Source organism: Amblyomma mixtum, chromosome 4 (genome assembly GCF_055824585.1).
Source record: "Amblyomma mixtum isolate Tamu chromosome 4, ASM5582458v1, whole genome shotgun sequence".
Lineage (NCBI taxonomy): Eukaryota > Metazoa > Arthropoda > Arachnida > Ixodida > Ixodidae > Amblyomma > Amblyomma mixtum.
Genome location: NC_143015.1, coordinates 83,259,856 through 83,287,713, shown reverse-complemented (window position 1 = coordinate 83,287,713; position 27,858 = coordinate 83,259,856). Strand labels below are relative to the sequence as shown.

At 46.3% G+C, this 27,858-nt stretch overlaps 1 protein-coding gene across 1 annotated transcript; it reads right to left on the bottom strand.

The window, feature by feature from the left end:
• Nucleotides 1-1,577: 1,577 nt before the first annotated feature.
• On the bottom strand, nucleotides 1,578-27,644 carry LOC149347231 (uncharacterized). Its single transcript, XM_089585529.1, has 9 exons — nucleotides 27,506-27,644; nucleotides 21,889-21,938; nucleotides 20,467-20,505; nucleotides 18,233-18,268; nucleotides 15,559-15,652; nucleotides 10,081-10,238; nucleotides 6,974-7,021; nucleotides 2,976-3,011; nucleotides 1,578-2,219 (listed from the first exon to the last, which is right to left on the bottom strand). Exons 1-9 carry the CDS (start codon nucleotides 27,567-27,569, stop codon nucleotides 2,043-2,045), a joined length of 702 nt encoding a protein of 233 aa, XP_089441655.1. The 5' UTR covers nucleotides 27,570-27,644; the 3' UTR covers nucleotides 1,578-2,042.
• Nucleotides 27,645-27,858: the final 214 nt, after the last annotated feature.

The window sequence follows — 27,858 nt, the reverse complement described above, 5'->3', positions numbered from 1 at the left end:
AAGCACGCGCTTGCTGCCGCTTTGTTCTCGTCGTGTGTGGCAGTTTTAGCACGAAAGCACTACATAACCAGTAAACTTGAACAAGGCGATGTCTGTCTAAAGCCTCTCAGATCCCTGCACAAAAATCACTCAAGAAGCCGGACAACAACTGGAGTGTGGAGCCATTCTTATTGCCTCCTCCTAGCATAGTAAAGAGACGATTATTTCCTCCCTTCTCCTACGCTGCACCCACTAGTACCCTTTTTCTAGTGCATCGTTGCTTCGTTGTGTCGTATTACGATTCAGAAGTGATGTTCTCTGCGTTGCGCCTTCCTCGTGCTTGATTGTTTAGATGTGTCGTTTTAGCAACTGTGTTGATTTGCATTTGTTTTCTTCGTTGTTTGTGCATAGTTCACCGGCAGAAAATTGCATCACTTTAATAAATAATATGTTTTTCAAAAAACAAAGGCGATACAGTAGTGCTCTCGTGCAGCGGCCAGCTAAGCTAATCTATTCACACTGCAGTGGGTTCAAAACTCAGTTGCGGCAATATTTCATTTATTTGTTTGTGGTTTATGAGGGTTTAATGTCCCAAAGCGACCAACGCTATGATGTACACCGTAGTGGAGGGATCCGGAAATTTTGACCCCCCGGGGTTCTTCAACGCGCACTGATATCACACAGTAAACGGTCCTGTAGCATCTCGCCTCCATCAAATTTCGACCACTGGAGGAGAAAATCTAAAAGTCCGCCTGAGCTCTTTCCTTATACCCGATTTCAGGACAGGAAATTACGCAGTAACTGTCTCACATGTCTCGATGGACATCCGAACCGCGCCGTAAGGGAAGGAATAACGGAGAGAGTGAAAGAAGAAAGGAAGAAAGAGGCCCCGTAGTGGAGGTCTCCGGAATAATTTACACCCCCTGGCGATTTTAACGCGCACTCACATTGCACAGCACACGGACGGCTTTTGCATTTCGCGTACAGTATACAGTATAAAATAAAAATGAAAACAAATGGTCTTACCGATACGCTGAGAGGAGGCGAGGAGACTGGCCACGCTCTCTGGGACTTGACGCACATGCCACGTTAGCAATGTTGCGTCGTCATTGTTTACAACTGATGCTAAGAAAAACTGCATAAAGCTTTCTTTAATGATAACAGTTGCTGTGAATGTATGACAGAAAAACAAGTCATAGGGTGCATACTTTCCTGTAGTGGTGTAATCAAGGCGTAGCATGCGATATACCGTATAGTTACCGTGCATTTTTTTTTATGGATCAGAAATTGATACACTGCTCATATATAAATGAGCCAACGTAATTTCCTTTGAAAACACAGTCCTTTTTTATTACTAAACTAATGCGGAATGTATGCTATTTGCTTACATTTAGGAGAACACGGAATCCCTACAGTAAAGAATTCAATTCATAACACAGACGGTGTTTAATAAATGTCGACAATTATATGCGTAAGACATCACAATGAATTTAATATCCGAAGATATGGTTCGCGCTGCATAACACAGTGTATATTACAGAAGTAAGAACGAAATTTATTGCCATGGAAAACAGAGCACTACGAGCAACACTGATGTTCCAGAGCTACGCAGGCAAAGAATGGTTAAGGTGGGGATGGTCTACATATTGCCGCGTAAAACGAAATTATTTTCAAAGCGTTGTGGCTTATTACATTTCGCCGCAAGAGTACTTCAGTATTGAAGACATATGTAGTGGCAATACTACGAAAAGGGATACCATCAGAGGCAATGGGGCATTTTGACATAACTCACAAATTTTTGTTAGTTCACAGCGTGCATGTGCCTCTGTCACTCAACTCTGTCTTCTCGGGCCCATAAAGAATATTCCCATCACCGTATTCTAGAGGAGCTTGTAGAGGAAGAGGATAGGAGGAAAGAGGGGTACATTATGGGTACATGAGCACCATAGTAGAGATGAAGTGGGTTAATTGTCCTCTTCCGGACATCCCTCGCTTTGTTACATGCCCCCGTTACCAGATTTGGCGTAAGTATAAAATACAATTGGAACAAAAGGGCGTTGTTTTCAGCACTTAATGGCTGGGCAGGTCACTTTAACGGCCTTTAGAAATGCGCAGAGAGCAGGCTTGAAAACAATGAAGCCAAGAGGGCCCAAAAACCTCAGGTAGAATGCTACAATATCGCACACCAACTGCTTGTAGACGTCGATGGGAGCCGTTTTCAAGACGTACGCAATAAGGCACTGGAAAATACAAAACGGCTCGTTACACACTTAATACGACCAAACTGAAAGTTCAGTCGGTCCTGAAAAGTGTGGGTAAATCCATCCCTTAAAAAGATGTTAACACCACGCTCTCTGCGACCCCAGAAGACTCCGTGACAAATGTTAGAGTCCTTCTAGGCTTGTGAGGATTCTGGGCGGTGAGCTGGGAGCAGCGAAGGAAGAGGCCTCAATATGACAGCTTGGTGGCGAGAGTTAGAACCCCATTTCTCGTTTTCAGCTCAAATTTAAGTTATATTGCCTTTTGTAGTGGCTTGCAAAATTTATATTGCAACTGGCGTTGTGTTAAAGAAAACGGAAAATCCGGCGGTTAACCTCATTCAGCTAAAGTATCAATTTGGGTTTGGTGTAACTTGTCCAACCTTTCGCGCAAGTGCCTCACAGTGCACGTTCAATACGGCAGGTCGGAAAAGGACAATCCACGTATTTCCTGAACTCGAACTATCCTGCATGCAATCGATTCATACCAACTGTCTGAAGCTATCTCTCAACGATATATATAGCTCTCATGTGCAACGTTTGACGAGCCCGCTGCACGCAATTCCGAGACAGGAGCTAGGCTGTGAAGAGAGGTTCGTGTAAGGCTTGATTTTATATTCCGTATAGCGCACGACGCTTTCTGTGTACTTCTCTGCTGTTATTTTTTTTTCACACAGATCTGAGACTCCAATGATTAAATAGACACGTCCAACATATGAAGCGCCCTGAAGTACTTACCGCCACAAATTTTAAGAGTCCAATCACCGCCGGATCCTGAAACAGCGATAACAGAATGCATGTCATACGCGCACGTTTCTAGAGTGTGCAGCCGATCATTTTGCCACTTGCATATTTAGGGAATATTTCCACGCATGATTGCGCGAAAAAACAACCAAAATAGTTAAATAGTTTTTGACACTCTCTTGCAAAGGACAGTTTCAGTTTTGTACACTTTTTTTTAGGCTCACACGGTTATCAACGAAGTACCCGTGGTATTGGGATGAACAAAAAGCGCTGCAGTATTAAGTGATCGCGCAAGTGCAGTGACAAAATGATAGCGATCCTATTATTTATACCAGGTGATCAATTTCACTTCTGAAATTTGTACTTCACCTTTAATGGGCGATATAGTTAAGATATATTTAAATGTACCCTAACACTTAAGTAAACTGCAGAAAAGTCTCAACACACTGCGCCTTATTTCATAACTTCTCTTGCTTACTTAGTGTGCACAATTCATAGCGTATGAGCCATAGGGTGGGCGCAACAAAACTATTTTTTTTTATTTTTACGTTAAGAGCTTATGATTTTGTGGTCTTACAAGAGCCAACGTTCCTTTCTACCAGAAGGGTGAGGGAAAGGTATTGTGAGAACGCTCTGGTCTTTGTCACAGGCAGTGCTGCGTGACCAAGCAAGCCATCGTAGGAGATATTCAGAGTCGCAAACAATATCAAAGAGAAGTGTAAAGAACAGCTCGCTTTGTCTGTTGTAGTGTTCATTTTAGTATAGAGTGGGGCAGAAAGCTGTACACGTTTACTTTAGTTTAGTGCACTGCAAGGGCTCGGGCCTGCCCGAAAGCCCGGGCCCGGCCCGGCCCGCGGGGCAGGCCGGGCCGGGACATGATTTATTTTGCCGGGCCTGGGCCGGGCCCGGGCCTGAAGTTGCGGGCCCGGGCCGGGCTCGGGCTTAAAGCTGCGGGCCCGAGCCAGGCTTGGGTCCGTACAGAAACGGCTCGTGTCCGACTTTTCATTCAATATTGCAGAGTGAAGTGCACAACTGCGGCATTGAAGCAGCGGCACGGATGAGCTATGAGTTATAGTACGCGCTGAGAAAAAGCTAAGCTTTATTCATTTACTTATTTATTTCCTTATTTCCACGCCGCGGTGCAGTAAGAGTAAAGTTCAACCGGCCTTAATTGGCCATTGATCATTCGCGTTCCCAAAACATACCATACACTATTAAAAGTGCATTAGGGAAGAACATATTAGTTTAGGACGCTTATGGTCTTCAAGCAGATAGCATGAAATACTCAAGCATTTCAGCTTTTCGTTTCTGCTGAAAGGTGACCAGTTCGGCTATGAGCTCAACCTGTGAGATCGCGTTGAATAAAAAAATGTCATCCTACTGCTTGCTAGGCAGCTTTAATATTTATACTTCGCGGGCGGCAGAATCTAACTGATTAGAATCATGGGTGAACGCAGAGTAGACTAATACGCGTGATGCAGCCCTTTTTATTTGGCTCTTGGAACTTCCGAGTTTATCTTTGCCCACCTACATGAGATCACTCTCCAAAAGACGGGCCTGCCGAGAACTACTCTTCATCACTTCTTTCTGGGTTAAAAAGAACCAACTTTCTGGAAGCCAAACTGCGGTTTCAGAACCTTTGTCGGCCAGTTCCTTATCGGTGTAGTAGCAGTCTACTAGCTTGCTCAGAGTGAGCAGTATACCTTAAGCGTATACCTCAAACCCAGCCCGGGCCAGGCCCGGGCTGGGCTTCACTCCGGGATTCACGGGCCGGGCCGGGCTCACAAGAGCGATAATTTAGCGGGCCCGGGCCGGGCCCGGGCTCGGGCTTCAGGTCTCGGGCCCAAGCCGGGCTCGGGCCTCAAATTGAGGCCCGTGCAGTGCTCTACTTTTGTTTATCTCATGCACTAACTGCGCCCATGAATTGAAACTGTGATACGTCATTCCTTGTCTATAGGGTTCACCAGTGCTTGTTTGGACAATGGCTGCTCTTCAGCGAGAAAAAAAGATTCCTGCGCTTATTATTGTTTCAAGTGCTCATGTACATTTCCGTCGCCGGATATTTTTTGGGAATGCTTAAGGGTCTGCCCTCCAGGAAGTTTCTTGTTTGTGAGTGTCAGAATTCTGTGCAGATGTGTGGGTGCCATTTTTTTCTTTATTTGTTCCCTAAATGATGCCAAAGAAGAGGCCAAGGCTAAAAGCCAAACGAGGTCCTGACCCCTTGTACTACTTTTTATATCAGTGTACAGAACTCAAAGTTCAGTCCAGTCACGAGTACAGCTTTGGAAAACAACTTTTCAAATACTCAAGATAAAGTTTCATCCCTCTGTACCTCACACTAAAATGTTCCAAAATTGTGAGAACAAAACAAGTCTGGTGGAAACATGCAGGTCGGTGTCCAATGGTCAAAGGAAACAATATTCAAGAAGTGCTAAAACGGCACTACATGTATCAAAACAAATAGAGCTCGATCAGAAGTGTTTGTGTAGGCAGCATGGAAATGATGCTGGAGCGCTTCAATTTTTTCGCCCAACTCGAACTGACACGAGATATCTACGATAGACCTTCATCCACATCTACTTCGCAGGTGCTACACGTGGTCGGGTTCTTTAACGGGTGCTTTTTCAGTGTTTCCTCCTCAGGGCAACTGCTCACTCTTTAGATTGTATATAAGCACGGGGTTCAGCGGCGACTAACACCACTCTCCTTGAGCTGAATCTATCGTCTTGAGGATGGCTGCCCTCAACGCTCTCCTACAAGAAAAATAACGCGGCCTATTATGACCAGCAGTTTCTTTCAATTCGAGATACTGCTGTAAGAGATTCTAGCTACGCCTTTTTGCATAGGATGGTGATAAAAGATGAGACGTATGTTCTTACCAAGACCTACGGAACTACAGACCTGCCCATATGGCGGGGTCCTATGGAGCAGCGTGCGCCAACTTTCGTTAGCTTATTGGCCGTTGAGGGCGCTCGGTTGACCTGTTCGTCTGCTGTCATCATCATCATCATCGTTTGCCAATTTGAGTAAGATATTTAATACATTTGTTTCGTCTTCTTCTGCTATCTTACCATCAACGATAAAAATATCTACAATAACGACTTTTTTCGCTCTGGATGAGTATAAAAAACGTCTTTCTTTTTATTCGCTTTCTTTTCGTCAGCACCACCGTGCCTAGCATAGATAAATGGATGTAATGATTACTTGCACAAGCGACGAAACTGATTTGTTTGAAATAAAATGATGGAGGAGGCCATCTTGTTCAAGAGGTATAATGTAGCGCCACGCTTCCCGTAGGTGCCTTTTCCTAGCGGCAAAAGGCATGAACTAGACAATGCGCGCTGGAGCAGTGCCAAATGTGCGGGTCTGTAGTTCAGTAGGTCTTGGTCCTTACGACCACCCGTCCACATTAGACATAAAATTAGGTATATTTAGCAACTCGAATTTGATTACCTGAGGGGATTTTAGACTACCTCTTGTACATTTCTCAATCCTGCTAACATTATAATGGTTGCATGTGCGAACACCGGAGGTCATACTTAGTCAACGGTTTTGTTAAGTGGGCCGACGCGGTCCGAAGAAAAGAAATTGTACTTCGGCGTCATTTTCAGGCCAGGAAGAATGAACGGATTCAGGAGTATCTGGAATGTGATGCCTGTTCACTCTTTCATGCGAAAGATTCTATGCCCATTAGATGGAGTCACCCATGTCCTGGAACACAGCACCTCTTATGAACTGCTTGCTTAATGTGCATGAGAACCTTAACCCACAGTAGTGTAGTACGCCGGCAGCGAAAGCCATGTACATATGCGAGGAGGAAAGCGAACAGTTAGAATTTCTAATTAGCGGACAATAAACCTTCCTTGCATAAAAATGGCCAGTATCGAGCATAACTACTATTTAAAAGTGGGCACCCTAGTGTAAGCGCTGTCTTCGTTTTGATATTAAGACACTCTACACACATCAATAACAATCAATCAGCCGGTACTCACTTCCACTGGCTTGTTTTCGTCGCAAGTTTGAAAAATGTCGCCCAAGCACTTTGAAAAGAAAAGAGGAGGAAAAATTGTGGGTTTGCTTGTCACCAGCAGAAACCGCGAAGTGTTAGAAACATGGTGGGAAGGTGCAATACCTTTTTTAAGAACGAGCTCAAGCAGCCGAAGGTTCCCTACTCTAGTGGCTGCCAAAAGGTTGCCACCTAAAGTTTAGAGCACCCATGTCCAACGTTTGGAACATATTGGAAAATTGTAAGCCACCGGTACAGAAATTGAATTAATGGTACATTCTTCCAATATGTAGCAAAGTATTTTATAGGGTTTCTATCGCTCGCAACGAACAGTTAAGACTGCGATAGAAGAACAATGGGGAACGCTTTTGGCGGTAGCAAAATCGCTAATGGCAAAAAAAAAGCAAACCTGACAAAGGGAGGTTTGCGGATATATTGATTGTTATAGTGAAATATTACAGCATATGAAAAAAGTTTGCTCATAAATTTTTTCCATTCAGAAATGTTTTTCTCCAGAATTGTTAGATATGGGTGCGCAAGTTCCTGAAGGCGACGCCTGACGTTCGGAAAACCGGCGCGCAAGTTACTCTGGGGTGTGCACATCTTCTACCTTTACTCCCTGACCACACTTTTAGACTGCAACGCAACTACGCCTTTTTGTCCTTTCCGTGTCTAGAAAATTTTTCTGCGCGCCTGTAGACTTGGCTGAGGCAGAGGTTTGTGGTTTGCTAAATAGCAGTTCATCCCACTCCATGCGTTATGAGCGAACGTTACTGACTGCATGCCCAGGGATTAGATAACTTATTGTGAAACTACTGCACGTTCCCCTCTGCAATCACCAAAATTCATGCATGGTGTGATGGCCAGAAATCCTTCGTGGCAGTAGATGAAAAATAAAAAAAGTCCAGCAGTTTACCCTCACAGATTGGCGAGTCATCAAGGATAGCTGGTTAGGGAAACAGCATAATGACCACACCACGCGTGACTTCCCACTGCCCCTGTATACTCAGCTCATCGGGATCTACCACCGATCAGCCGAATTTCGATGCGGTTGAAATTCTAGAGGCCCATGTAGTGTGTGATGTCAGTGCACGTTAAAGAACCCCAGGCGGTCGAAATTTCCGGAGCCCTTCACTACGGTGTCCGTCATAGCCTGAGTCACTTCGACACGTTAAACCCACATAAACAATATATCAATTAACACAAATAGCAGCAGTAGCACACTCATGAGTAGTCGGATTCATGGCTTAGGAAAAATGTACTCTACATCACAGTCAGTGCTTGAATCTGCGGACAGAGTTCTGTTGCCCCATGCAGCCTTTGCCGGATAATACAGGCCAGGGTACAGTTGGCGTGCCCCCGAGCAGGCAGCTTTGTACGTACCGTCCTTGCAAAAAGTAACAAGGCTACACTTGCCGCTTCTCTTGGCATCAGGAGTTTTATCATGATCTATAACAGGATACCCATGCCGTAGGTTCACATCAGGCAGGCTATCCTCGTAGCCTACACGGGTTGGCGACAATGGTGTCACCGCGCAAGTGGCGGCAAGCTTTTCTCAAAGTCAGGACATCCTGGTTACTTCTGGCAAATACTGTACATGTGTTCACCACGTGTGTCAGAGAATCCCGCCACTATTCTTGAAAATAGGACCTCTGAAGTTTAAAGATGGCTCCTAGGGCAACGTAGTACAAATATTGACGGATATCAAAAATCAGAAGGATCATATTAAACGCAAGGGAGTTAAGAAATTTCATACAGGCTTTTAACTAATGCACTGATGCAGTTGATGAAGTTAATCATATTCAAATGTCCAATAATATTAGCGCTATCATTTTTCAGCATTACGAAAGCGCAGTTACCCCATCCGCTGTTGTTCAACAGACTTTGCCCATCTCGCGCCCCTTCCGAAAGCGCCCGTGCCACGTGACCTTCTCTACCCCGACCACGTCTTCCCCCTCTCCGCTTGTCTCGTCTCGAGCCCTCACAGAAGAGGCAGATTATGATCATCATCATCATCATCAGCCTGACTACACCCACTGCAGGGCAAAGGCCTCTCCCATGTCTCTCCAATTAACACTGTCCTTTGTCAGTTGCCGTCACTGTATCCCCGCAAACTTCTTAATCTCATCCGCCCACCTAACTTTCTGCCGTCCCCTGCTACGTTTGCTTTCTCTTCGAATCCACTCTGTTACCCATAAGGACCAGCGGTTATCTTGCCTTCGCATTACATGCCCTGCCCAAGCCCATTTCTTCCTCTTCATTTCAACTAAGATGTCATTAACCCGCGTTTGTTCACTTACCCACTCCGCCCTCTTCCGATCTCTTAACGTTACACCTATCATTTTTCTTTCCATAGCTCGCTGCGTTGTTCTTAACTTAAGCTGAACCCTCTTGGTTAGCCTCCACGTTTCTGCCCCATAGGTGAGTACCGGTAGGATACAGCTGTTGTATACTTTTCTCTTCAGGGATGAAATGTGTGGGAATTTCAGGCTTAACAATGTTAAATGTTGGAATGCAGTCTATGCTCACCTGGGCCGCTACTGGCCAGAATAGCAAAGTTGAACACCGCGTTAGTCGGTGGTGTCTGAAAACGCTACGGTGCTACCTGAAGTTCACATACCATAAAACGAGCAGGACACGCCCCGTTCTCTTCGTGCTGTGTGAACGTCCTCTAGCGCTGTAACGTTCTTACAGCTGGTTACAGTGTTGCGCAACATTTTGCAGCTTAGATACTTATGCAGACTCTGTGTAAATCTAGTCTCAATTTTAAGAGCAATGTTGACTTAACTTCAAACGCCTGTTACTGTAGGGCCTTGCGCTTCGCGGACGCAGATATAATAACACGCGTTAGAAGGAGTTTTTGGTGCTGCTTACGTAAAAACCACCGGAAATACCTCCCGCAACACAAGACACCAACAATAAGATGCACATGAGCTAGAGCGAATACTACTTTCTTTAAACTTAAGTCTTGTGTTCTTGACTTTTGCGGCCTATATTTGGTTCGCGCCCATTTTTCATCTCTCACCTCAGGAAGATAAGCTGTGCTTTGCGTTTTGATTGCACATGCTTGAAAGACAGAATACAGTAGCTCACTTTGGCAATCGGGCCGGTCGTTACCACACTGGTGGCGAGAGGCTTGCCGCAAAGTGCCCTTGTGTTAAACTTGAATATATCGCATGATATGGTGATGATGCCGCCTGTTGCTGCATTGAAGCTCTTGCAGAGGTCCTTTATCGCTGGGATCACTATGTCTAGAAGAATACAAGCGCATTAAATGGCATTATGCATTCATATTCGTACTTGGAAGTTCTGTTCATACGAAAAGGTATTGATTGCATTGGAATTAAGCATCTTGAAGTCATGTTCGAACATCATAATCGAAAACAGTTTTACACTGAAAGTGTGTACTCTCGTTCAAACTTTGCAAAACATTATATTTAACGCAGAAGTAATTTATGTATGCATTTATGTATGCATGTATACATGCATACATGTGGTATTTTTCTTAATAAATTAAAGCGCTACGCATGCACCCTCATGGTGGAAATGTTTTCGAAGCCCGTCAAGATCCAAGCAGGCTTCTCAAACTGCAAGAAAGCATAATGAGTCCTCAAGTCTACTTTAAAGAGTAGCATGCAATCATGCTTCACCATCTACAAGTGGCAGTCATCTATAATGTTGCTGACGTTGGCTAGCAGAATGATGGCTATGTTGATTAAAATGATATTCTTTTGTGGCTGAATAAAAGCATCAGTAGTTTTCTGTCCACCAGTGGTGGTCATGGTGGCGTGAGACTCGATATTTTGCATCCAGCAGAAGATAAGCGCGGGTCTCGTTTTCAAATCTTTGACACACCGTATAGACAACTGTGTACAAAGCGAACAAGCAGCTTTTTCTGAACGTAGGCTGCACCTAGTAGTGAGTTGGTTTCAGCAGAATTTGGCGTCCTTCGCCTCGTAAATATGCAGGTTTTGCTTTGCATACAGGGAACGGAGCAAATAATATTCGCAAAAGAGTGAGCCGGGTAGCATTTTGTGCGTAATTTTTGTGCAGTCACGTTTTGCGACAAGTAGTAACTCGAAATTTCCTTTGCAATTTAAAGCCTAACCTGGCCTTCGAACTAGAAATTATTTTTCGATCCTTCGGATGTTTATTTGGTTAGTCGCGGCATTTGAAATTCCCAGCAAAAAAATCAGTCTCTAGTATTCTACGCTGAAAAACCAACAATCTACCTTTCGTAATCCTCACTGAACTAATTAGTTGGGAATATATTGTCACGTAGCAGTTGGTACAGGTAGCGCCGCGTCCAGACGGCAGAGGAACGCCAACACCGAGATGATGCCAGCGCACACCGAGACGGGCCAGGATGGAACGTCGAGCTTCGTCTTCTTCAGCCGCGAACCGCGTGGCGCACGAGCTGCGTTCCGAACAGCCGCCGAGCGGCTATTGTTGTAGACGCGGCATGTAAGCTCCAACGCGCGAGGCGGCCAGAGGGATCCCGTAAGTTCGTCAACCAGCAGAGAGAGTGGTGGTCGGTTACAACTTGAAAATGTCGGCCGTACAGGTAAGGTCGAAATTTTGTCACAGCCCATACCACGGCAAGGCATTCTTTTTCGGTCGTGGAATAATTAGATTCGGCACGAGACAGAGTGCGGCTGGCGTATGCTATTACGCGCTCAGCGCCGTCCTGGCACTGGACGAGTACAGCACCGAGACCCACGTTGCTGGCATCTGTGTGGACGAGAGTCTCCGCACGAGAATCGAAATGACCAAGGACAGGCGTGGTTTGCAAGCGTCGCCGTAATTCATCAAATGCCTGCTGCTGCTGTTCTGTCCACGTGAATGGGACTTCCTCTCTTGTAAGATGCGTCAACGGTGCAGCAAGTCGGGAAAAGTTGCCAATGAACCGCCGGTAATACGCGGAAAGGCCCAAAAAACGCCGGACCGTTTTCTTGTCCGAAGGAGTGGGAAAGTTGGCGACGGCAGCTGTTTTAGCAGGATCCGGCCGGACTCCACGATGGCTGACGACATGGCCCAGGAAAAGGAGCTCCTCATAACCAAAGTGGCATTTCTCGGGCTTCAACGTCAGGCCGGCAGATCGTATAGCCTGTAGAACGGTCAAGAGGCGCTGGAGGTGTTCTTCGAACGTTGGCGAAAATACAACAACGTCGTCCAGGTATACCAAGCACGTCTGCCATTTCAGGCCCGACAAAACAGCGTCCATCATTCTCTGAAATGTTGCTGGAGCTGAACACAAACCGAAAGGAAGGACCTTGAACTCATAAAGGCCATCCGGCGTCACGAACGCTGTCTTCTCGCGATCCCGCTCGTCAACTTCGATCTGCCAGTAACCACTTTTTAAGTCCAGCGAAGAAAAGTAGCGCGCGTGCCGCAACCGGTCAAGAGAGTCGTCAATGCGTGGTAACGGGTAGACGTCTTTCTTGGTAACCTGGTTAAGCTTCCGGTAGTCAACGCAAAATCGCAGACTACCATCCTTCTTCTTAACCAAAACCACAGGCGAAGCCCACGGGCTCCTCGACGGCTGAATAACACCATCCTGCAGCATCTCTTTGACTTGTTCAGCTATGGCTTCACGCTCCCGCAGTGAGACACGGTATGGGTTTTGCCGAATTGGTCGGGTACTGCAGTCCGTAATGATGCGGTGCTTAGCGAGAGGCGTCTGTTTGACTGCCGACGTAGACGAGAAACAGTCTTGGAACTGATGCAGTAGGCCGACTAGGCTCTCCCTATCGGCTGGGGGTAAGCCTGGGTTCACGTCGAGGATCAGCTGAGGTGTGCAAGAATTGGACGTTTCGCTCTGGAGGGCAAGGCAGTCGTTAATTTCGGCGATGCCCTCGAAGTATGCGACCGCAGTGCCCTTGGCGATGTGTTGCCGTTCGGTCCCGAAATTCGTTAGAAGGACATCTGCTAGGCCGTTCCGTAGCGTGACGATACCTCTGGCGATGCAGACCCCATGGGAGAGCACAAGCGCAGTGTTCTGTTCTGCTACGCCGTCAGCACTGCACAGGTCGTCACAAATGACGGTAACGAGGGCACAGGATCGCGGAGGGACGGTCACATAGGCGTCGATTATGCGCAGGGCCACTCTGCGTGGTTCGGTGTCGGCTGGAATCGTTCCAGGGGTCGAAAATGTTACCAGACGATCAGGAAGGTTTATGATGGCACCATGCTCACGCAAGAACCCAGTCCTCCTTTTGTCTGCGCAACAACGTGCTGTACAAAGCCAACTTTTCTCCAACCGGAAGCGACTACCTCCTCGTCGTTCCAGCGAATCTCCGTGAAGAAATCTTGCAGGCGTGTCACGACGAGCCCACCGCAGGTCACCTCGGCTACGCCCGCACTCTGGCTCGGATCAAAAAGAGCTATTACTGGCCTAAGCTTGCGGCGACTGTACGACACTATGTGCGCACGTGCCGTAATTGTCAACGACGAAAAACACCCCCTGTCAAGCCAGCTGGACTTTTACATCCCGTTCAAGTGCCCAGACTCCCGTTTGAGCAAGTTGGCATGGACCTTCTCGGCCCTTTTCCAACTTCATCTTCGGGAAACCGGTGGATTATCGTCGCTACTGATTACCTTACGCGCTACGCTGAAACCGAGGCCCTCCAGCGCGGCACAGCAGCCGAGGCTGCGAAATTTTTCGTGGAACGCATCGTCCTCCGGCATGGCGCTCCAGCATTAATTATCACGGATAGAGGCACCGCGTTCACTGCCAAACTCTTGGAATCCCTCATGCGGCTGAGTGGCACTACTCACAGGAAAACAACCGCCTACTATCCCCAGACGAATGGCCTGACCGAGCGCCTCAACAAAACTCTCGTCGACATGCTGTCCATGTATGTTGACGTTAAGCATCGATCTTGGGACAATATCCTGCCATATATTACTTTCGCGTATAACACGGCTCAACAGGAAACCACGCGGAGGACGCCCTTCTGTCTGTTGTACGGCCGCGAAGTGTCGACAATGTTGGAAGCAATGCTGCCCCATGATGGCCGCGACCCCGACGTTGGCGCCGAGGAGTTCACGCTTCGCGCAGAAGAGGCTCGACAACTTGCAAGGGTGCGCATCCTGAACCAACAAGACCGTGACGCCCGACGTTACAACCGCCGCCACAGACTGATGACGTTCGCCCCGGACGACAAAGTGTGGGTATGGACCCCCATTCGACGCCATGGCCTTTCCGAAAAACTGCTCAAGCAGTATTTCGGCCCCTACCGAGTTCTCCGTCAGCTAAGCGACGTAACCTATGAAGTCCTCCCTGATGGGGCTTCCCGGACTACTCGCCGTCAGCAGAGACCAGAGATTGTTCATGTAGTGCGGATGAAGCCCTATTTTTCGCGAGACACTCAGTGACTAGGTGCTGTGCGTTACTCTGTTTTTTTTTTGTTTCTTTCTCCCTATTTTCTTGTTAAAGCATCGGGCCGATGCTCTTTCCGAGAGGGAGGGTAATGCCGCGTCTACAACAATAGCCGCTCGGCGGCTGTTCGGAACGCAGCTCGTGCGCCACGCGGTTCGCGGCTGAAGAAGACGAAGCTCGACGTTCCATCCTGGCCCGTCTCGGTGTGCGCTGGCATCATCTCGGTGTTGGCGTTCCTCTGCCGTCTGGACGCGGCACTACCTGTACCAACTGCTACGTGACAATATTTCATTTTGGGCAAAAGAAAAGAGGTGTGTAAAAGAGTTAAATCACTAACGGCCAAGACAGCAACATATGACAGAACCTCGAGCCGCAGTGAAGAGAGGATAGGTTTTACCACATCACGCTGCCGCAGGTGTTGGTTTTAGCTGGCTAGGATGTGTGTTGTGACATAGGCAGAATTCTGCTTCTGCAGCGGCAGATCTTATATAGTTAATCCAGGTCGCGAAAAACACGTCCCGGAAGACCGCAACGCCACTAATTTGAGCGCGATTAGGCAGTGGTTGCGCTTGGAACCATATTGGCTAACCTGTGCGTTAAAGGCGGCGGCGATCGCTCAGCATGATAATAAAACTCTAGCTGGCCATTACAACAGTAAATTATTGCCACTCAGGAAAGAACAAGCAAAAAAGTAGGCACCAAAAGAGTAAACAGGAAATGCGTAAAGTGCAATTGTTGCACAAGCCAGATTACTCTTAGATGCGAAGTTTAAGAAACAATCTAGCCGGGAAGTTAGTAACTTCACTGTCGTCTTTAGGAAAATAGTTTTGTAGTAAGAATAGAAATGGCTAAAATCACTTCAGTCGCTCTAAATTTTGAGGCTCCTTTACTCGCGTTACATGCCCTGTGTTCATTGCCCCAACGTATCAGAGGCATCCGCCACTTGTGGTTCATACGTACCCCACCCGAACTAAGACCGAACGGAAACTGGTTCATGGCAGCAAGTGGCATTTCGTACAACTCAGCAGGATCCTAAGTTGCGTACGCATATAGACTGTAATCGTTCTCTGCGTAATTTAATTTTTTTGCGGCAATCGTGTAGACTTTCACAATGGTATTTTTTCCTGTACGCACTTGGCCCGTGCCCACTCAAAAAAAAAAGAAATGATGTCCCCGTTGCACTTACTTACCGAAATCACTTCTTTCCACGAGATACAACAAGAAATTGTAAAGCAGGTAAAATTGGGTGCCGAGGTCCACAGTGGCGATTCCTTCGAACAAGCACTGCAATGAAGAAAGTATTCTTTAGTTGCTAGCTCCACTGGCTTTAATGTAGCGAAACTCAAACGACGTGGCGGTTTCTCGTTTTGGATGCACACTTTGTAAAGTGTGTTTTTTGTACTAATGACTACATCGGAATCTGGGCCATCTTAGGCTAAATCCGCCTTGTTGACCACCCACCCAATGAGCACAAAACGTGTTACTCTGTTTTGGTACTGCGTGCAAATGCGTAACAGCTAACATCGGAAGCGCTTAGTACACTGGAGCAAGACATAGAGTTTTATGCTATTCTTATAAAAAGGGAAGCCCAAACCAGAATACCAATAAAAAGGAAGGAAGGCTACTACAGAAGAGCTTTTCAGAAATTGTTTTATTGAAAAAACGCACTTCTATACAATCTTAAGAAGCCAAGAAAGAAAAAAAGAACAGCTTGAAAAAAACAACAATAAAAGCAAAATTAAATCGCGCGTAAAGCAGAAAAAAGGTACACATATGAGGGGGCAAGGCAGCCAAGCTTTTATATAAAATAATTGATTTCTCGCTTGCACAATCGAACTCTTTCTTTGCTAAGGGGAAAGAGCAATTCACCTGTGCGCTTATTCCTAAGTGTTGCTAAAGCGGTTGTGTCATTCAAAATCGGCTCGCATGAATTACACTGCAGAGAATGCTTCGACAGATGTAGAAGCTTTGAATCACGCAGGAATCTTTCATGGTATTTTAATCTTCGATTTATGCAGCGTCCCGTTTGTGCGACGTAACGCTTGCCAAACTTCAAGGGCACGTGATAAACAACTCCAACATTTATCATTGAAAAAGTAGACTTGTGCTTGGGCTTGGCTACTTTGGATAACACAAGGCTGTTATACATATTTTCTCTGTATCTCTCTATAATTTTTTCTGAATATAAAGCATCGCTTGATGAAATTTATTCAATGAATACAGATTAGGTCTCCTCGGCTTCAATGAAAGGTGGATAGTCCCTTGAGGAATGCAGATGGAATGCGAATTTTTCTGCAGCGCCTTCAATTATATTGGATTTCGAGAGCTATAATTAGGCCAACAAAACGCCTTTCTAACGTAGTCACAAACCTGGTTGGGTATGTATAAAGTAGAATACACTGATTATTCAATGAGCCCCTTATTAACTTCGCGAAAAAAATCGCCCTGGGATATATAAGCTCAATGAGAATTGCCTTATTGCCACTCCCTCAACAAAAACTGGACTATAATAAGACAACTCAAACATGAAGCACTACGATTCATTATTCGAAATGTCCGTCCTTTCTTCCCTTTGATATATCAAGGTACAGCCTTCCCTTTAAATGTAACAAGTTCTGGGATTATATATAGATACTTTTAAAGAAATTGAGGAGCGAAATACTATTTTTCTGAGTCGAGGCTAAAGAAGGGGTTCTAAGATTAAACATTTCTCTTCACCAAAGTAGAGTCAGATGACGCAGATGTGTTCATCTCTTAATAACTGTTCCGGTAAAAACTGAATTACATAGAGATAAAGGCCGCCATGAAGGCTACTCAAAATTTTTTAAAACTCACCTGAAGGGCACCCAGAAGGGCTTCGGAGAAGAAGTGCACTTTTTAAACTCATGACGTGGAGGAAACTCATTCCCAGCTTCCAGCATATCTCACGTACAGCATGGCGAATATATGTCAGGGAAAAGCTACGGGGACGCTCAAGTCACTTAAAGAGTGAACTCGATGGCACTAGGTTTCACATTTGTAGCAGCATCTGTTGCAACTTTTGTTATGTGTTTGCGTCAGTTTCGTTGAGACTGCCTATCTATCAATCGCGATAATCTGGCTGCCAAGGGCAGTAGCAGGAATTCGCTATGCTGTGATGGCGTGCACATTTGTGTATATGACACTTTTTTCTTATTTTTGATAATTGATAGTTCATCACAATCCAGTATCCAGGTTGTGATGACGCTACAAGTTCACGTGAGCTCTCTTCACCATTCAGTAAATTTCGAGACATGAGACATTGGCGCGGTTTTGGTAAGACGGAATACTTGGATGCTATACCTTTAAAATGAGCCGTCGGGTGATCCAAAGAAGATCTACATTTTGGTTGGCACCAAATTAACACAGCGCGGACACATCACCACAGCTGAGCTTTTCGGTTCGAAAGGCCTGTAATGTCAGCATATCTTTTCGGACTTTCCTTATTGCCTCTTAAATGAAGATAGTGGTTGGATGGTCCTATACCATGACATTGCGTTGCAGGCGTTGTGTTGTTAGTGGCAATGCCTTCTCAAGAAACGTTGACACCTCTTGCGTATACTGCATGCTAAAGGCTGACAACAGAGTTTTCGAAAATGTGTGCTGAATAATATACGTTAGTTAGCGAAGGGCAGGCGTCACCATAAGCCACAGTAACCTCTAGGTAAACCTGATTAAACTATTGGGATTTGTGAACACACAAACAATAGTGGTCAGCACGTGCGACTTCCGTAAAGTTGTCATGCTCCATGATTGACACAAAACTCAGAGCGGCCTCCACCGCTGCCAGCAACTACCCAGTTACAACGAACGTTGATAGGTTTTTTGCTTGAGACACAGCCTTACCCGAGTGAATTCCACTGCAGATTCCACGAGGTCTTCCTGCAAAGAGGATAAGGAAACAGGATGGTTACGGAGAACGGAACAGATCAAGTTGTTAGAGTGAAAGCACTAATCCGGACATTACGAGCCTAGCAAAATCGCCTCGTGCCGATGTTTGGGCAGCACAAGAAGTGGAAAAAACAAACAAATGAAAATCACATGAATATCCACGACTGGAAGTCGAATCCGAGACTGTGCAAACTGGTCAGCTTCAAAGGTCGCTGCGCGAGAGAACTAGGCTATCGCCGCAAATTCTTCCTTTATTGCATGAAAATGAATCCCGCTGAGGTGCCAATACTTTACATGCACAAACACTATTCCACATTGCATGCACACATTCTCATATCTTCGTGCAATTGGAATGTACGCTATCACCGTAGCCGAGCACGCCTCGTGTTAAACTGCAGCACAATTTCGCGCTGTGCATTGCTCACCGTCGTCTTCACGAACTTCCACCTGCTGAGCGAACTCTCGTATGTAGCATAAATCTGCGCTTCCGGACTGATTCCAATGCAGTAAATATTATCTGTAAATTTTTAAAGCTGTCTAGGCCAGGCATAAAAATATTGTATAAGATGTAAGGACTTCAAGAATTCTATCAGTCGTGGTCCACTGATGATAAGAAAGTAAAAAACTGGAGTTTAATTGTAGCTAAGTTATAATGATTCATGAGTGCTTCAGGACTATAAAAGTGTTTTAAAGGATTCATGCTTATAAAATAAATGAACAAGCTTCAAAATTCTCACTGCCACTGCAACGTTACCGCACAGAGATTTTAGGCTGCTTTACGGTAAGTGACCTTTAAGCAGGCATCCTGCATCCCTGGAGACCGACAATTTTACATTACTTTGCCTTAATTTTAGCTTAATTTTACCTTGCCTTAGGCCGTTTCTGATGGTATGTTAGTAACTCGTCAAGTTCGCCTAAGAGATGTAAAAATTAATTCCATTTTCAACTTTGTATCAGAGAGTTAAGAAACGCTTCCTCGCAAAAACGGCAGTAGCAGAACCAACCTTCCAGGCAGTTTCTTCGGTATTTATAGAACCATTACAAACAACGCCAGCACACGGATGTTGTTTGTTTTCCAGGCATTGGGAAGTAATCAGTAACTGTGTTTCCCTATACGAGATAACAGCTTGGGGGCAGTCGGGACCGAGAATACCTACCGTGTGCATTTTATAAATGCTGGTGTTCCATGTCTTCTTTTCCCATTCTGAGATATTATAGGGTAAATTAAGCCTGGCCAAAATATTTTCTAGATATCATGCAGGCTTTGCAATGAAACAAGTACGAAATGATTTACCTCTAGTAAATCCTTGCAACAATAACATGCTAGTCGTTCTTGTCACTATTTAAGAATGATATTAGCCAGATGAACTGCTTGATAGAAAAAAAATCACTACGTTTTTTTTAACATCAGGGACTGAAAGTTTTCTCGTTAAACCTGCTGGCCGCATTTTGTAGGAACGAAGCAGTATCAAGTAGCGATTTGAGACCAACACAAGGAAGAACTAAGGGGAAACCTGGAAGAGCGACGGCTCAGCTGTCCTCTTTATAGAACGCGACCTTTGAGGGAAAGCGGATTCATGTAGACATCATGTTGTTTGGACAATACTCAGTTCAAATTTGTCCGTTACTATTTCCTATAGTGCACTATTTTTGATAACTACAATGCGCGGTGAGTTCACGCCCACTGCAACAAGAAATAAAAAAATATAAATAAACTTAATTGAATTTTAAACGGCGGCGGTTACGTTCGTCTTATTTTTGCGTACTGAAAAAAACCGGGCATTTCGTGGATTATATCATGTATCAATATCTTTGACTGGCAGGAATAAATCACGCTACCTTAATTAACTGCTGCCAAATCTACCTGAACATGCAAAAGCGGAATTTTTAATAGTTTGTGTTCCAAGCCTGTGGTTCGTCGTCGTTATGTTATTGCATATTTTATATTCTTAAATATATTTTATATTCTTAAATATATTTTATGTTATTAAATATATTTTATATTCTTAAGCTTATATACTTTAAATTTGGTATTTATGTGGCACCCACTATTGCCAAATACCTTTTTTACAATTGCTGGCATTATCTCTCCAGTAAAAAAATTAATAAATATTTCTTATTACCGCACAATCGTTGCCGGGCGGTAACTCGCACACAACTTTCAAGAACTGCGACAACTAATCGCTTACCAAATTGGTGCTGCAAAAATCTCCAGGTTTCTTGACGCACTAGAATAATAAAGAATGTGCACAAGAGGAAAAATAAACCCAATTAACGCTGCACCAAATGCACAGATTACCATTCATGTGCACAGCACTTACCGGGGCTTCACCATATGCCAAAGAGTGTACACATGCAAATTGCACATTATAGACCAAGAAAAGGAAAACTTTACTGAGTAGTTGACCTTCAGAAACATCCTGAGTGAGTGATTATTCTCCGGTTCTCTTAGTTCTGGCACAGTTGGCATGTTTGTTCTCCGTGGTTGCCTAAATTTAATGTGCTGAAACAGCCATTACGGTAAGCCACAGAGGTCCAAAGGAAATACGAGGTTTTCTCTTTCATATGACATGGATTCGTCTCTGAGCATAAACCATTGGCAGTGTATTGACACCTTGAAATCAAGGTACCCTCGTCTCCAATATTAGCTAACGAAGCTAGCTTCTTGGCCGTGTACAGGAGCGCTTATAGCCAACCTTGAGCTATAAATCTGTGAACGGCAAATAGAGCCCTTGTCTTCAGCTTGTGAGAACTTTTGCTCTTGAGGGAGGCTAAAAGGTTTCACCACTGCACTGAAAAGCGAACCCTGTAGGCTGGTTTCTTTTTGCAAAGATGGCACGTATGGAGATCGGAATTTGCTAATAGCGCGTTTTTGGAGACCGAAATTACGGGATAATGGAGACAGGGCTCAGGGGTATACACCATAAGTTTTGGCAGGTTTTAAGTATTTTCCGAAATGCAGCCAGGAAAGCATCGTGTATAAATATTACTTGTCGCGCTGGTTCCCCGAATCGTTTTCTGCAATAGAGATCAATTGCCAGCCAAATCTTGTGCAGATAACGCCGGATGGCACGGCGCTCTGGCACAGTTGTAGAACATGCCTGTAGATTAAAGAGTTGTGTCTTGGCCAAGCCGTGGAACAGTTGCTACTCATCAAGAAGCGCCCTGCATTGCGCGGTGGACAAGCCGGCAACTGGTATTGTTAGCTTCCAGACCCCATGGAGCGTCCAGAAGGTTTCACTACGCTATAATTTTCTCTCGAGCAACCTTTCGCAAGACGTGTCCTACTAAACGAAACTCTATATAAGCAAGCGGTCACGTACCCCTGACTGAAGGTTCGAAAAAGAATCTATTAATCAGCTATCTATTGGTTTTGGACAAAGAATCTATGAATTAGCTATCTATTGGCCACCTTTTGCTCGGCTCAATACTAGTTTCTTTTGCTGGCTCTGCTCAGAACAATTTGGCAACCAAATGGCGTGAAATTTTGTACCCGGACATCAACATTTTTAGAATGGTTTTACCTTACAAACACGTGAACATTTCAAACGACGAAATTCAACTTTGATCGAGGAGTTATAAAGCAAAAGTTTAGTCCCACTTGAACTTACCTGGCCGATGTTTAGAAAATTTGGCAATGTGAAGTTCGTACAGCCTGAGGCTACAAAAAAGAAATTCAGTCATGATAAAGTTAGGCTCCTGATGAAATCACGTCGTTCAGTTGCTGCTGGTTTCTTTGAGACAAGGTTGTTAAAGACCTTTATCCTGTTTCAAGTAAATTTTCTCGGTGTTACTGCCGACATGTATACCGTTTTCACGCCATTCGATAAATGTATAAATGTACACAGTTGAGACAGGCTAGTTCGAAAGCGTTTCATTTCACAGCGCTAATATTATGTATAATGCCACCTAGTATTGCCAGGCGGCGCATACGAAGTAGGGCGACGACGACGAAGTAGGGCTCGCGCCGTGTGGAGTCTGTCGCTGTTGTTGCCCCAGCTTGCCTGGCCTTCAGAGGGTTATCGCCTATGCTAGCCGTACTCTCTCCCGCGCCGAGAGCAATTACTACACGTCTGAAAAAGAATGTCTTGCGGTCGTGTGGGCCACCATGAAGTTTCACCCTTATCTTTACGGCCGCCCATTCAAAGTGGTCATCGATCACCACTGCCTATGCTGGCTGGCAAATCTGCGAGACCCATCTGAACGCCTGGCACGCTGGAGCTAACGGCTCCAGGAATTTGACATTACTATTGTTTACAAGTCCGGCCGCAGACACGAAGACGCCGACACACTGTCGCGTGCACCAGTTGATCCTGCCGACGCAGCGCCCGATGACGACAGCGGCTTCCTTGGTACTCTCACCGCCTCCGACCTACTGACTCGGCAGAGGGCGGACTCGGACCTTCGCCCTCTCATTGACGCCCTTGAAGGTAGTGATACGGTTATACCTCGCCACTTCTCTCGACGTCTTGGCTCCTTCTGTTTGCGGCAAGGTCTCTTGTACAAGAAGAACTCGAGAGGCAACTATAGACCTTACCTTCTCGTCATTCCAGCCAACCTCCGATCTGACGTTCTTTTCGCCTGCCACGATGAGCCCACGTCTGGCCACTTGGGCTTTTCACGTACGCTCGCCAGAGTGCGGAACATGTATTACTGGCCTGGACTTTCTGCTGATGTCAAACGATACGTTAAAAGCTGCCGAGAATGCCAGCGCCGGAAAACGCCACCACTTAAGCCGGCGGGTTTTCTCAAGCCCGTTACTGCCCCTCGCGCTCCGTTCGACCAGATCGGAATGGACCTCCTCGGCCCTTTCTCCTTGTCGCAGGGCGGCAATAAGTGGATCATTGTTGCTACCGACTATTTGACTCGCTACGCTGAGACCAAGGCGATCCCTCGTGGCACAGCTTCAGAAGTCGCAGAGTTTTTCATGCACAACATCGTCCTGCAACATGGCGCTCCTTCGCACGTGATTACAGACAGAGGGACGGCGTTTACAGCGCAACTAATCGACCACATCTTTCGGCTGAGCTGCACAACACACCGCAAGACCACGGCCTACCATCCGCAGAGCAATGGCTTGACCGAACGATTAAACAGGACCCTTGCAGACATGTTGTCCATGTACGTAGATGTTCAACACAAAACTTATTAATATGCAGTAAGTTCTTTGGCACAAATATGTTGTTCGGCGTTGCATTTGGGCTCAAGAAAGACACAACTGTCGCCGTTATTATTTCACGTAAAAATTTCCCTATCTATTCTTAAGGAAGAACACCCTTTAGGTGAACAATTTTGCGTTTTGTCAGTCATATTGCACGAAGCTCTATAAGTTTTTCGTGCAGGTGTCGATGGCACTGGTGTTATCTTGGGACGGGAAAGCAGTGGGAATCTTTTCCTCCGGTACTTTTTGGGGAACTAGGTCTTCGGTTTCGTCATCCACTTCGTCCTGGTTAAGCCTCCGCGGTGGCTCAGTGGCTATGGCGCTCGGATACTGTCCCGATAAACGCGGGTTCGACCCCGACCGCGGCTGTGGCATTCCGATGGAGGCGAAATTCTAGAGGCCTGTGTGCTGTGCGATGCGAGTGCACGTTAGAGTTCCCAGAGCCCTCCACTACGGCGTCCCTCTTAGCCTGAGTCGAGTTGGGACGTTAAATTCCATAAAACCAAAACCAAACTTCGTCCTGAATAGCTCCGCTATTTTTGTTTTAACGCGTTAGCACTAATCCTTTCACTAGCCGCTTAGGATTAGTCTGCGAGGTTCCTTTGTTGCCTCTCGGGTTGTGGGCAATCTGTCCTAAATGGCCCATCAGTGGCAGATGGGCTACAAAGGTCACATCACGTTGTGACGTCATCACAACCTGCCCAACGAACTCTGAGCAGAGTGCCCACCGTGGCAGGTGGCGTTTTAACCAATCGCTGCACGTAAGGCGTTGCTCCCGAAGAGCAACCTGAATCTCACAAGCCCCACCGGAGGAAGCACGTCACATTGCAGAGCAGTGGTTAATCGCTTAGCCGCTACACCCTTCGCCACGACAGGTATGGTGACCCTCAGGTTTCTTATGAATGTAAAGCGGAGAATGACCAATTTCGCATATATGGGAATTAAGCCATCGCTATCGCGTCGTAACTTTAAGGCGGAGCTTAAGTGTCTCGTCTAGTGAAACCGCAGCACCGAAACCGAAGTGAAAACCTTGTGCTAGCGCACCCGATTGGTATCTGGCCTGACCATAATAAGTCGTGCGCCATCCTTATTGCAAAAGAAAGCGCCCTCTGCGTCTTCCAGCGGGAACCCAGCGAGTTTTTCGCGCTAGCTTAGGTTAGTTTGGTTTATGTTATTTAACGTTCCAAAGCGACTCAGGCCATAAGAGACGCTGTAGTTAAGGGCTCCGGAAATTTCGGCCACCTTGGGTTCTTGAACGTGCACTGAAATCACACAGAACACGGGCCTCTAGAATTTTGCCTCTATCGAAATTCGACCACCGCGGACGGGATCGAACCCGCGTCTTTCGGGTCAGCAGCCCAGCACCATAACCACTGAGCCACCGCGGCGGATATTTCGCGCTAGCTTAGTTGAGGACACTGGCGGTAGGCGAAATTCACTGGAGCTGTGATGGGAAGACCGGATTTGCGCTGGTAGCGTGGCGGTAAACGCCGGGATCTGCTTTGCCACGGTGTATTTACCACTGGTGTATCCCTCATGGCACTGGAACCAGCGCTGTATACGCTCCCAAACCGCGCTGTTCCCAGTATATCTTGGAAATAGCCTAGAGTCCAGGAAATGGCAGTCGAAAAATTTTGAATATTAAAAGTACTGTCTGAGTATGCGCTCTTTTCCTGGGTCTCATTTCATTACTGAACGTACTATTCTCAACGTTTCGATATCCAAGTCGACGTTCTTAAGCCAGGGATGTGGACGTAGCGCTGACCCGCATTTCAGCCATTTCAGCCCGCATTTCAACTTGCAAAGGAAAAGTGAAACAAAGTGTGGGCTATCGTCTCAAACTTGAAGATATTTGCTTTAAGATAATGAAATACAGTAGTTAACGCCAAAATATGCACGCCTAGCTTCATCCTAGGCTTCAAACGAGGCCTATGAAATAGCAAGCAAACGCCCGCTATCTTTGCCCTGGTGCACCGGCCAAGTGGTATCGGCAGTGCAAAAAGAACGAAACAAGAAAAAAGTGGTCTGCCAAGCGATGAACCCGTGCGCTAAAAGAAAAAAAGCACAGAGGACCTGTGTGGGCGATTTACTTCGTGTTTCTTCACTTTTGTTGCGAAAGCAACACTACGCGATTCGCCGAGCCATTTCGCGGAGCTGATCCAAGGCCATACTGCGCATGCGCGAGGAGCAGTGACGTCACACGGCGCACAGTTGGCGCGACGCCGCCGTCGCTGCGCGGGTGACTCAGAATTGCCGCCGCCGCGCTTGCCAGTTGCGCATGCGCAGTAGCGGCACATAGCTAGCGTGCCGCGCGCTCTCCATCGCCTCTCTCTCTCTCTCTCTCCTGGTTGCTTTAGCAATCCACCGGGTTTAACCAGAGCTAAACCACCGGCAATTTTTTTCACTCTTTCTAGCGCTAAGTATTGACTGCCGAGCCGTCGACTGCCTAATGCTGCTTAACATGGCCCTCGCTGCTCCGTAGGCCGATTAGGAAGCTAAAGCACGCAATACGCCAGCAAGTTTTGCGTCTCAGCGCTGTGTGTAGCGACAATTCCCTTTGCAGTACAGTGTTACGGTCAAGGATCCAGCACTCTAAATATTTTCGGGGTAAAATCTCTCCATGCACACTACTTTGCGCGTATAGATTACGAACATCGTTGGCAAATCTGGAGAGCGGGCAAACAGCTTCAGCGCTCCTTCAGCAGTGACCGTATAGCGGCAGCCGCAGATTGACTTCAGGCCACCGCGGCGGCTCACTGGTTATGGCGATCGGCAGCTGACGCGGAAGACGCGGGTTCGATCCCGGCTGCGGCGGTCGCAGTTCAATGGAGGCGGAATGTTTGAGACCGGTGTACTATGCGACGTCAGTGCCTGTTAAAGAAGCTCAGGTGGTCGATATTTCCGGAGCCCTTCACTACCGCGACCCTCATAGCCTGGATCAGTTTGGGACTTAATTCACTTCATATCTCGAGGCGGTAGCACTGAAATATTCAGTCAGACTTGACATGCGAAATTAATAAACATCGTCCAGTTGCTGCTTCCCTGCAGTGGGTAACGTGTCGGGCAAGCTGTCAGAATGAGATCGATACGTATTGTGCGGTTGTGTAATTCTTGCGCAATTGCTTTTTTTACTTTGAAATTTTTTGTTACACGCAACCGTTTTATGGTCGCTAACTTTTTAATCCAGGCCCCCTTTAAAAAAAAATCCCGGCAACCAGTCCGGCGTCCCGGTATGCAACCCATTATGGCACTTCGTGGTCTACAGCGACATCACCATCAGCCTGACTGCGCCGACTGCAGCCCAAGGCCTCTCCCATATCGCTCCCATTAACCCATTTAGCGCAATACTGGGCCCATAGTTAGGTATAGCGCTGGGACGCTGTACTCCAGCGGCAGTGAGTTTTGCAATAGAGATTTTTTTTTAACGTTTTGTGTTTTCATACGGCAGTAAATTCATCGGTGTTCGTAGTTAATTGAAAGTAATTGGTTACTCCCGTTTGCCTCAGTTGTTAGATTCCCCCTGTGTCGTATCAGAAGCATCACCGCAAAAATCAGGTTGCGTAGCACGATACGGTACGAAAATGCGACGCATACTTCACGTACCGCTATTAGTTGCGAACAACTCATGCGAAAGCATGCATAGACTAAGGTCCTACATTTGCAGTGAATCCATAGGCTGATGTAAGCAAGCGGGTCGGAAGTTAATAACAAATGCGAAAGCTTATTCGAGTACAAAAATTTCGCTCCAGTGTGTTCTCTTTTTGAGATCATATTTCAAAGGCCACCACTTTGGGAAAGGAGACGTGCGTTAGAAGGAACTACAAAGAAGAAAAAAAAAGTCAGATCATCGTGTTTTTTTATCCTAAAATAGCCAACTAACAAGTCTAAGCGGGTAAAAATGCTTACCACCCGCCCGCTGGTTGACCTCTTCCGAAATATATACTAAATCGCATATCTTGGCGTCCATTTAGCCGAGTTGAAGAAGTAAAACAAGAATCGTAGGTCGGGCACGTAGTTAGCAAAAACAAACATCGTAAGGCGATGCCTAAAATAAAAACGATGGTTACCGTTGCAGCCGCTCGAAAGAAAGCCGAGCAAGACCAGAAGCGCCAACATCGCCGAGGAACGCATATTTCATACGATGAACGTCGCCTGCTGAAGGAGGGTAGCGCTACAGCAGAGGTGATCGGTCGGTTTTGGTTGCCCGTGTGCCTAGGCGGATTTATAACATAGCGGTGCGCAGTCAAACTTCGCCACGTGTTATTGAGACTACTTTACGGGCGCATCACGTGAAGCGAATCGTGGTGTCCTTGAGGCAGCGTACGCCTGCATGCCTCTGGAACATGCCTTCCACACGGTCCACCCTTTTTCCACGGGCAAATGAGGAACAAGAGCTGTAGCATAGTCCCCGAAATAACCT